At 35.8% G+C, this 12,118-nt stretch overlaps 1 protein-coding gene across 1 annotated transcript; it reads right to left on the bottom strand.

The window, feature by feature from the left end:
- Nucleotides 1–856: 856 nt before the first annotated feature.
- On the bottom strand, nucleotides 857–3,869 carry LOC147560537 (sugar carrier protein C-like). Its single transcript, XM_086658044.1, has 4 exons — nucleotides 3,757–3,869; nucleotides 2,607–3,665; nucleotides 1,946–2,535; nucleotides 857–916 (listed from the first exon to the last, which is right to left on the bottom strand). Exons 2-3 carry the CDS (start codon nucleotides 3,435–3,437, stop codon nucleotides 1,996–1,998), a joined length of 1,371 nt encoding a protein of 456 aa, XP_086514170.1. The 5' UTR covers nucleotides 3,438–3,665; nucleotides 3,757–3,869; the 3' UTR covers nucleotides 857–916; nucleotides 1,946–1,995.
- Between the last annotated feature and the right edge of the window lie 8,249 nt (nucleotides 3,870–12,118).

Genomic DNA, 12,118 nt, shown 5'->3' with positions numbered 1-12,118 from the left:
CATCAACACAAGCAACAACAACTCTTCTTTAGAGAGAGCTAAAGAGAGTGTGAGCAAGTAAGAGAGAAATTTTTGTTCATAGTTTTGAGCGATGTTTAATTTCTCGGTCGTCGAAGATTTAGTATAGAAGGTTAATTTTCTATACGGTACCATCTTGGGACGAACTTGCGGGTTGTGTGAGTCGTTTTCATCTATCCTTCAATAAAGATTTCTTGTTCGCCCGAGGACGTAGGCTTTAAAGCCGAACCTCGTTAATTCTGTTCGCATATTTAGTTTTGGCATAGTTTTTCGATAATTTTCATAATCGGATCAATTTCTAGGATAGGTTCGATAGCTTCCGCGTCTTTTAGCTCCAACAACAACACTTCTATGTCAACCCCTTTTTTCTTCATTTTGGCAACTATTGATACAACATTGCAAGGAAATAAAGAAAGAAAAACTTCTATTGTTTGAAGAAAGGCGAATCTGAGCTTCCATTTTTAGTATTCAAATTTTAAGATCCAGTTAGGGCAAAAACTTACTACGATTTCCTTGATTCTTTTTCTTCTCTTTGATAAGGGTGATTTCTTCATCATGTTTATAGAGAAGAAGATTGCGATTTTCTCGCTAATTAGCATTTCTTCACCTTTAGGGATTCGTACACCATTAATTGATCCGTCGTTAGAGAAACACAGTATTATTGGTAATCCAAGTGTGTTAATGTCAAGTTAGTTGGCTGGTGCTTATAGAGAGTCCGTGTAAACAATGAGTTCACAGACCCCTTATAATAGCTTTGCTCGGGGCTTATAGAATCTCCCATTAGATGATATGCTAATAATGTACACAAACAGTACATGGTCCATGATTACTAATTATATAACAAAAGTAGCAATTTTATTTCGATTAGGACCAAACAACAAGAAAAGTCATGACCAAACTGAAGGATATGGTGCCTAAAGTCTGAAGGAATGGTATCCTTCCGAAGGAGTGTCCTTCGACCAAGGATGCAATGCGTGCAATTTGGCTATTAGGATCTTAATGACCTTATTCGGAAGATCATTAGTCCGGTCCAATTAGGGGGTCGTAATGCTTAGCTAGAAGCCAACTACGATCGTCGAATCAAGAGTTGATTCGCAGCTAACATAGACCGGATCCTACAAGGGTTACACAACAGAATAATGATTTGAACAGAGAGAATTGACTAGATGGATAATGGCAAATAAGTGGATTGGATCCGTTATTGATAAGTCCAGAAAGATTCGGAGAAGTCCGAAAGAGATAAACATGTCCGGGCCCAAAAGGGAGGCCCGGAATGGCTTTAGGAAAGCCGGCCATGTGATGGCCGGCCAAGGCAATAGGGCCGGCCATGTGATGGCCGGCTAGGCCCTAAGTGGGCCGGCCAAGGAAGCCCATAAAGGGCTATGTTGGCCGGCCACACTTAAGTGACCCAATGGAGGGTATTTTGGGTGTTGCCTAATAATTAGGTTTATGGAATCCTAGTTTGAGTCTAATACCTCTTCTAGGGAATTCTATATATACCTAATTATACAACCTAAAGAGAGGGGCAATTTCAAGAGAGAAATTTCCAAGAGTCTGAAAGAGTTTCAGAATATACATCTCAGGGAGAGAGAGAGAGAAAAGGAGTTTTCTCAAGTATCTAGTCAAGAAGAAGGAGTTCTTCATCTCAACCTTCAAGAAGGTCCTAGCTGACTGAAAGGAGGGAGTTCAAGTCATTATTCGGTGTCTCAAGTAAAGGAGCTACACTTGGAGCTCTTATCTTTCGAATACTGATCGGAATTTAGTTCGTGGGAAAGCGATTAAGAGGTAATCATCTTTCCAATCTAGTTCATTGGTATGTTCATGTATAGATCCTGGAATTAGTGTTAAACATATGATGTTTGAGATTCCGCTACCAACACTAATAGACAATTAGGTGTATGAGATACACTAGGTTATTCCCCTTCACAAACTGAGAACTATAGGAAAAAAACATTAGTACAATTTTGCCATCTACTTTTAAACCCTTATATTATATAATATATTACGGTAATACAACGTTGGTTCCCCTTCAAATATAACATGACTATCACAATTGCCACCAACACCTTCTTCACCACCATTGTGGTCATCATCACCACCGCCTCCACCAAAGCCAACACCATTGCCATTATTGCTAAAAAACATTCCCCAGAACCAGTGTTGCTTCCACACTTTGGACGTTTCTTCAACGGATAAACCATCAGTTTCAGGCAAAAACAAGAAAACAAACATAATCAACCCGACGAATGAAAAAATTACACAATAAATTCCGAATTTGAGATAGTTGACCATGAATGGGAAGACCAAAGTCATGATTGTGTTTGCTATCAAATTAGCTGACGCATTTTGACTCCATTGAATTGCCAAAGGTATTTTAAGAGGTCTGAGTATCTCATTAGGTACTAACCAAACTGAACCCCACGACCACGCATAGCATGAAATGTAGATGCACGTAGCTAGTATTATAGAGTTGGCATACTCTTTGGCTGAGATTAGAGCTAAGATTCCAATGATTATCTGAAAAATATTTTATCATTTACTAGTTATCTAAAATAATCATAAATTAAAAAATGTGTGAAGTTATATACCTGACAACACAACATCAAAATTGTTCCAGTTTTAAGCTTGAACTTAGTCGGTCGTCTATCTCCAAAGAGAATAGAAACAAAAGTGACAGTAACATTTACTCCTCCCACAAGAACACCGGCCATTAAAGAGGCATTGATATCAAACCCGATTGCCTGGAAGGCTGAAGGACCATAAAACAATATAACATTGGCTCCAGTTAGTTGTTGGAGAAGTGCAACCACTAAATCCATCATAAGATGTCGTGAGTGCATCGTTGATTCTTTCTCGTTAGCATGAGAGTGTACCAAATTAAAGTATTTATTGTCAACTTCGTTAATATTCTTCGTCCCATGAATTAACGAGATTATCTCTCTAGCTTTTCCTGATTCACCTTTTTCCATCATGTAGATGGGTGTATACGGGAGTCGAAAATATCCCATTGAAATGATATAAGCAGGGATTAAAACTAAAAGGAAACTCCAACCCGAGCAAGTAGCATAGTTAACAAGATGCCCAAGAAAGATTCCCATTGGTATCATCAACTCGAAGCTGAGTATGAGAAAATCATGACAACTACTAGGAGCCATCTCACACATATACCTTGGCAATTCAAATGCACAACGAAAAGCTAGATAACCCAGACATAGTCCCATATGTAAAGCAAAATCATAGATGCCCCTACTCATTTTAGGCTTGGTATTGACCCAATCACCAAGGCAACCGAATACAATCATCTCAACATTTAACACAGTTTTAGTAAGTAAGTCAATTCTTTTGGAGTTTGAACAAAAAAATAGAACTACTGTGTACACAGTAACTATGGGCATAAACAAATTGACAAGGTGCTTCATTTCTTTTATTTGGCCGGAACCATAGGTAAAGATATTAGGAAATGAAGTAAACCCACCATCTATAACAACCACATACCCAATGATTAGCCCACCACAAATACCCACCACCCAAGTTATAAATATATACGCCACAACGGTATGAAAATAGTTATTTCACCATCGTCCCTCATTCTTATTGAGAAAAATGTCGTTTCACCACCGTCCCTCATTCTTATTGTTCTTTTCCCACTGTTAAGCATCAACAAAACAATAGACTAATCAAAAGTAAAATTAAAAAAGGAAAAGAAAAGAAATGAGGTAATTGAGGTTTGATTGTTACCTTCGATCCATAGTTGAATCTCTCTACTAGTGAAATGAGTTGAGTTAGTACTGAGAGAGAGAAAGAAATGAACAAATTCAATAGTTTGTATAATTTGATAAGGGAAAACCCCCAAATTTCTATAGATAAAAAAGTAATTAGTTCCAAAATACATGGAAACAAACCCACTAACTCCAAAATAATAGGAAATTAGTGTATGTTATTGGAGACTCAGTCACTTCCTTAGACTTATTTAACCCTTCCCAACAAGATAGTGTATTCTACAAAATAAAAGGAGGCCTACTACAGTCTGAAGCAAACGTGTTTAGGCCTCATTAATTTGGGCAAAAATTTTTTCTTTTTGTAATCTACCTTTTCAATCTAAAGGGCCTAAAAAATGAATTTCATGCCAAAACCCATCATATGTCCTTGATTCGGAAAAGAATTAGAAATAGAATTTAAGCAGTCCACAATGCACAAGCTCACACAATTGGGAATAGATAATTTGTTGGGAAAAATTGGTGTTTAAGTTGAAATAGAAGGTGGAAAACGATGAATAAAATAACGTTTATCACTAGACTTCAAAGCTCAAGAATCTCGATTCTTTTAGACAGTAATTCGCCCCTTCAGGCATGAAACCACGAGTACACAAAGGGTCAGGAATTATGCCTTCAAGATACGATAAAGCCCTTCAACAATTGTTTGGTTCAAAGTATGTACGTTTTGACCAAGACCAAGAACACTATGTATTTGTAAACTGATAATGCTAAAAATCGACTCTGAAGTTTGCCAAATAACTCGATAAATAAACTCAAGATAACCTTCACGGTTGATAATCAAATATAACATTTGAGAGCAAAAGGGAGAGGGAATTTTTTTCAGATGCTTGGAGGGTTGATAGCCACTTAATTTATAATAAGTAAAGAGATGGAAGCATCTCATCTAGAGGGATGCATCTACTGGATACACCATTCCAAAAAGGATTGAATGGGCATTACACCCATTCATTCTTTACTGTTCAATAAAGATGACAGTGCCACCTTCCAACCCAATGCCCTTCACGGCCAAATACATACACACATCACTTAAAATTGTTGAGAATTTCCAACAATCCTCCACCATTTTCAAAATTTGAAACATATATGCAAACAAAATATCAGAAATCGAAACAAAAGAAATAATTTGTGGAATAAAATACGATTTTGACATTATCATAGAAACTTGTACATAAATGATAGGTATCTTATAGATTTGAACCTTCATTTAGTGCAAACAACTCAAAGTTTTATCAGAATGATATGGTGAACGTATCTTGAACCAAGAATCCTTATATGATAAAATCGGAGTCATCGCACATAGTCGTTTCGGAGGATAGAGTGTTCATACTTCGCACGTTGATGGCCATGTGCAGTATCACTTTCATGAGTCTTCTTCAGAAAATAGTCTTATTTTCTTAGGAAACGACCTGATTTCCACACTCACTTAGGTAAGTCCACATGAGGTGTTTCCGCGAAGCACCACTGAAAAATTAGGACCTATTAAGGATTTAACATCCATCCTTTTTCTTGCAGAAAAAACCAATACTAGCTCAGAAATGGGAGATTATAAAATGCTAGTATTTCATAATCGCGAAAGCTTTAATTTTTTAGTACCCATTGAACTTTGTCTATCTATTTCAAGATATAAGTTGGGTTCTCGTTAAGGACGATCAACCTTCATTCACAGACCTTAGCCCATTTATTTTTCTTTAGAGATAATTTCTCTAGATAACTCTAAAAACATTAGAGAATATTTGTCTAGATGACAACAACATTAGAAAATATTTCTCTAGATATAAAATCGACTTAATACAATCAACCATAACTTTACATGAACAACAATTGACGGCACTAGTTTTGGCCAAAATATTTTATGAGTAATAGTTTTTCAACTGTCTACAATTTGTCTCATGTAGTTTCTCAAAATATTCATCACTGAGCTTCTTTCTAGCACACATGACTAGAGAAATCAAATAAGTCAATTTCAGTGAAACTAAATCACCACTTGTTTCTTGGTTGCCCAAAACAACAACATCTCACAACATGAGGATCTATGTATGGACCCAAGATGAATCCACCAACTTGTGTAATTGTATTCTCTTATTACAATGTTATATTCTTTAAAATAAAAAATATCATGTCACTGGAAAATAAATAGTCCAAAGGAACTATAGTTGTACTCTTACTCAATACAATTTCCATTCATTATATTCTTCACTCAAGAATATGATTATTCATTTCTTAGAGTTTTAATTTTGAGATCACCATTAACTGTTTCATCATCTCAAGGTTAGAAGTTACCATTCATTTCTTCCCAAATAATGAATTTATATTTTGATGAGCATTATTAACCACTTGTTAAATATTTGATGCTACAAAATAATGTTTTGTTATTCGGCATGCTTGAATTTCTCAAACGCATATCGTCTTCTAAAATCTCAATTAGAAGGTTTCACATGTTCATAGATAACAAGATGATGTACTCATAACATGAAGTAAAATACTTTTGTCTCTCTAAATTGAGCAAATATAACTCATGCATGAGATGTACCTCGGGTACCAAAAAAATATATTTCACTGTCTCGTAAATGGGTCAAGTGCGCTTTTACCTAACACACCAAAATTACTTTTTTCTGAGGACCATACATACCTCTTCAAGTGGGTAACCACTTGGATTCCAAAACCAAATAGTTCTCACGAACAAATAAAATGGACCAACACTAATGTGAAGAGTTTCATGGTAACCACAAAATCACAACCAACCTTTACTATGCATTATGGCTAAATGATATTTAACATATCATGATTAACAACTATCTCAAATAGTGAGACACCTAAAGCAATTAATGTGGTGTGTGGATTATCTCACTTAGATTTCTTACTTGTCAAACAAAATAATTATTTTAAGTTAGACCACAAGACACAACTAAATAATTAATATCGTTTCACTATTCATCTTATCATTTATAAGTGAACAAGTTGATGATGTTAGGCATTAGTTTGTTAACCTTAATGATTCGTTACGATGGTCAACATGTGAATCGCCTAAATATGTTAAAAGAACAAACTATATATAATATGCAATATGTATGTATCTAAATATATGGTGCACACGCATGCCTGTGTTCTTGTATGATAAAAATTCACATATGCTAGCACGAGATGACTCACTTGAAACATCGCAGGATATCAAACTACTTCATTTTATCACATAAAATCATGCATCAAATTTAACTGAAATACTTACACATGTTCTGCTTATTTTTATTCACTGGGTTCGCGTGATCATATGACAAGAAGTTAATTGAAACGACTTCCATTTCAACTACAAAATTTACTGTTTAAAAATTGTTGGGAAAAGTTGGTGTTTAAGTTGAAATGGAAGGTGGAAGACGATGAATAAAATCACATTGATCACTAGACTTCAAAGCTCGAGAATCTCGATTCTTTTACACAGTAATTCTCCCCCTTCTGGTATGAAACCACGAGTACATAACGGATCAGGAATTATGCCTTCAGGATACGATGAAGCCCTTCAACAATTGCTTAGTTCAAAGTATGTACGCTTTGACCAAGAACACTATGTATTTGAAACTGATAATGCCAAAAATCGACTCTGAAGTTTGCCAACTAACTCGATAAATAAACTCAAGATAACCTTCACGGTTGATAATCAAATATAACAGTTGTGAGCAAGAGGGAATTTTGTTCAGATGCTTGGAGGGTTGATTGCCACTTAATTTATAATAAGTGAAGAGATGGAAGCATCTCAACTAGAGGGATGCATCTACTGGATACACCACTCCAGAAAGGATTGAATGGGCATTACACCCATTCATTCTTTACTGTTTAATAAAGATGACAGTGCCACCTTCCAACCCAATCCCCTTCACGGCCAAATACATACATAAATGGCCCTACATAAATCACTTAAAATTGTTGAAAATTTTCAACATAATTGTCATCAAATGTATGTCATGATAATAGGATACCTGGCGGCAGGAACGATGCAGGATTTTGACTCAAGAAGTGGGAAGTTATATAATAAAAAATAATAGTTGTTGCAAACACAATCAATACAAAATATTTATAGGGAAAATGACTTTTGAGGATGAAAAAAATATCATAATAACTAAAAAAGCCTACATATTTTTCTATTCACTAAAAGCTACAATAATATTATGAAACATAGAGTTTAAAATAATATGGGTGATTAGAAATCAGGTCATTTTTTTATGTTTTCCTATCCCAAAATACCCTTACCACTAAAACTCACACTCTTTCTCTCTCTAAAAATATTCTGAATTTTTAGGGTTTTCTCCTTCTTCTTCCTCTTGATTCCTCTTCTTCTGGGTTCTTCTTCACGATTCTTCTGTGTATTCGATAGAAACGAATTTTTCAACATTGCCAATGTCCAAAACATTTCTGCTGCACTTCCTTCCTTAACAACCAAAGAAGCATTTTCCATTCTCTCTGTGCTATCATTGCTTCAGGTAAGTCAGGAGCTAAGCGGCAATACCATACGAGCCTACTTGTTAAATTCACGATTATATAATAATCGAAGATATGGACATGAATTAAAGACACGATAATTTAACGTGGTTCGGTCGAATACTCAAGACCTACATCCACGGAGAAATAATTATTTATTAATAATCACCACATACAATTGTATGTGGGTTGATCGGTTACATTGGTCAGACATAACTCGATGAGTTTGAATCCTAGAACCCTCTCCTATTTATAGATGACTTAGGGTTTAGGGTTTCCTAGTTTCTGATTACTAAACTAGGAAATAATACAAAATCTATCTAATATTACCATTAGATAGTTACAAGAGATATTCTGAATATATTATACTAATATTACATATCTTCACATATCTTCTAATATCTTCACGTATCTTCAAATATATTCTGAATTCTTCTTGATCGTCGGATCTCGTATTCTCGATCCGTCACGTACATACACGTGTTACACACGTATATTATTTCTGCAACTTATCTTGACCGCCGGATCTCCTATTTTCGATCCTCCTTATGTAACGTATCCTATTACCCCCCCGCAAGTTGGAGCACGTAAATTTTGAAGTGTCCGACTTGGAGAGAGAAAAAGAAAATACTTCTTGATTCGTCGTATTCGTCTTCTTGCAACTCTTGGATTGTGGATTCATTGGAAGATGATTGAACGATGATTAAGTCACAACCAAAAGGTTGGTAGTTGCGGTCAAAAAGTTGAGCGAAAATCAATGACAACGAAACTACATGTATTTTTCTCATGTATGTAAAGTTGGTCATTGTATGAAGAAAATGTCAACAACTAAAAGGTTGTGATGATCAATATCTTGTCGTATAAAAACGTCAAGTATGAACTTTAGGAGTGACAACAAAATTATGTTGTTTTGTTTAAAATCGACAAGAAATCATTGTCGGAATACCAAAAAATATTGGATAAGGAACAACCAAAACGATGGTCGACATGAAATTCATTGCCAAAAAAGGCAAGACCGCGAATATAATTCTGGAATGAAAAATAGAGACATTTTATTCGTGGAAGAGATATTATATTAGGTGAAAAAATATTCCAAAATATAATTTGGTGGGAAAAATCCAAAATAGAATTGGAAGAAAGGAAATAATCATTAGAAATATATGATTATGAAAATTTCGCGGTTGAATTCCGGAATGAAAATCCAAAATAGGAATTCTTTCTCCGTCGAAAGAAAAGTCCAAAATTTTGGTAGAGAAATAAAATCGTCATAAACAAAGTATGACTTTGAAAATGTCACGGGTATATCCGGAAAGAAAATTAGATGAAATTAATCAATTTTTAGTGTCACAAATAGAAGAGAAAGTGACAGAAAAATTGTGTCACAACTAGAAAAAGTTGGTGATAGATGACATTAGAAGTCTGTCACAAAATAAATTTCCGACAGATAAACTGTGGCAAAACAATCTGTCACAAAACAGTGGGATGAGAAACTGTCACAAATACTTAATTTGGAGAAACTTGGGAACTTCTATATTAGGGTTTACCCAAATTGAGAAATTTCTCAAAATCGGGTTTCCCAAATCAGAAGGTAATTGAAAAAATTACACAAGATAGATCATCTGTGATGTGTATGAGAGTCCAAATCGATGATTGGTATAATCAAACACAGATAAGAATTACCGTTGATGGATTGATTTATAGAGAGAGGAAGCTCCGAAAATATGACTTTTCGGGTTATAAAATTGGTATTCATCACCAAATTAAAAGGGAGATCTTTAGTGGTGAATATATGATGTCCAAACGATTGAATCAATCGATTGGTAACGATAAGTTCGGTCGAATCAAATCAGACCGAGAGGAAATAACCCTTAGGGTTATGCATAAGCGAGCTGTATTTTGCCGGAAGAAAAGGAACCGGTTTGGGGGTTTGTTTGCCGGGTTAGTCACGGGTTGCACAGAACCTGGTTATAGACGGGCCTAACGAAATTTCTAAAGGCACGCCAAGTCTAATAGTGGTCAAGATAAAAACAATTGACTGAAACACCAAAGTCTTAAAGACTTCGGTCAAGGTGGTCACGGGTCAAATTCGTTGACTCGTTCAACAGGGTCGAGAGAGACAGAAAGTGATGTTATCTCGGATTCTTGTCAATCTAGGGTTCCGGCGAGAAGATATTCCGGTAACGTGAAGGGTTGAAGAAGATCACGATGATGATGTCGCCCGAAGGGAAAAAGAGTCCTACTAGGTCTAGGATTCGTCTAGAACAGTTTGCGATAAGATGCAACAGCCGATGAAAACTTTATCTTGGCAGCCGATGTAATATTCTAGAGAGAGAGTCGTCGGCGGTGGTTGAATACCGAGGGGAAACTCGATCGATTCTCTATCAAATCGGAAGGTAAATCGATCGGAGGGAATATATTATGGTCCTATCCGGACTTAGTCAGAGTCTGGTATGCATCTGGTGAACAAAACAAGCCGAAAAAACGATCGGCCGTAAGCCCTAGATGGAAGTCGCCGGAGAAGAAAAAACGATCGGCCGTAAGCCCTAGATGGAAGTCGCCGGAGAAGACAAGAGATATTCTGAATATATTATACTAATATTACATATCTTCACATATCTTCTAATATCTTCACGTATCTTCAAATATATTCTGAATTCTTCTTGATCGTCGGATCTCGTATTCTCGATCCGTCACGTACATACACGTGTTACACACGTATATTATTTCTGCAACTTATCTTGACCGCCGGATCTCCTATTTTCGATCCTCCTTATGTAACGTATCCTATTACTACTTCCTTCCCAATCTTCAATTCATCTTCTTATTCTGATCTTCCACTTTTCCTCATATAAATATATAAATCTAAAATTTTAGTTAGGGGTTCTCCATCTTTAATTCATCTCCATTACGATTTTCCATTACGATTGTTAGGGGTTAACCAAAAAGGTTACATGTATCCACATTCAGTTGTTGTGTTCTTAATGGAGTATACTCCGGAGACTATTACTAAAGCATGAAAGTAATTGTTCTATCCACATTCAGTTGTTGTGGTAACGATTATTAAAGCACGAAAATAATTATATTGATTACAGTATTCTCTTCTTTAGAAGAAGCTTATTTTGATTTAGCGTCAGTAACCATTCTGAAGTATTGAATGCTCTTCCAAGGGCATTGAAGAAAGAAAGAACAAGAAGATTATCTTGAATATTGCAGATGAGGTGTTTGTGGAAATTCCTGAGTTAGCTTCAATGGGTTGTCTAATGGTAATGTTGATGAAAGGAGATGGGTTTTTCAATGGTAATGTTAATGAAGGGGGAAGATGTTTATTCGCTGAATGTTGGCTATAGTCGAGAAGTTTTAGCTCATAAACCAAAGCCTGATCTAGCGTTAGGCTAAACTTGCCATGAATGGATTGGTTGCAAAAGCAATGGTATAGATTGTGTTGGAACATACCTTTGTGAATATCTCGGTATTCACATCAGTTCTTGATTTGTGGAGAATTAGGCAGCAATTTCCAATTGTTCCAATTCAAAGCCTTGGTGAGAGACCTACAATAAAAGGAGTGTATTCTTGTGATAATGATGGGGGGTGGGGGAGTTATCTGATGTGGTGTGAATTCACCACATTTATGTCACTTAATTTAAATGAGTTAGTCCATTTTATACTTTTATTTTGACTAGTTATAAACTTCTCTTGATTAGGTACTATCTATGGAGTTGAACAAGAAAAACGGATAAAAATGGAAAAAAGGCGCTTGAAGGGCAAATTGGTCATTTGGACCAATGGAAAGTAGAGTCAATGATGAACCCAACGGTGAAGACGATAATCGAATCGGAGTTCGGATGAAGAAATGG

Source organism: Eschscholzia californica, unplaced genomic scaffold, assembly GCF_041429995.1.
Source record: "Eschscholzia californica isolate CP2 unplaced genomic scaffold, dmEscCali1.0.p SCAF_2, whole genome shotgun sequence".
In the NCBI taxonomy this organism is placed as follows: Eukaryota; Viridiplantae; Streptophyta; class Magnoliopsida; order Ranunculales; family Papaveraceae; genus Eschscholzia; species Eschscholzia californica.
The sequence above is the reverse complement of the archived record's forward strand: the minus strand, read 5'-3'. Positions and strand labels throughout refer to the sequence as shown.

What these genes read in the sequence shown, in the direction of transcription:
- LOC147560537 (XM_086658044.1), bottom strand. Translation starts at nt 3,437, where the DNA reads ATGAAGCACCTTGTCAATTTGTTTATGCCCATAGTTACTGTGTACACA. An exon ending in TTTTGATGTTGTGTTGTCAG is followed by an intron (nt 2,536 to 2,606) that starts GTATATAACTTC and finishes AATATTTTTCAG; the next exon opens with ATAATCATTGGAATCTTAGC.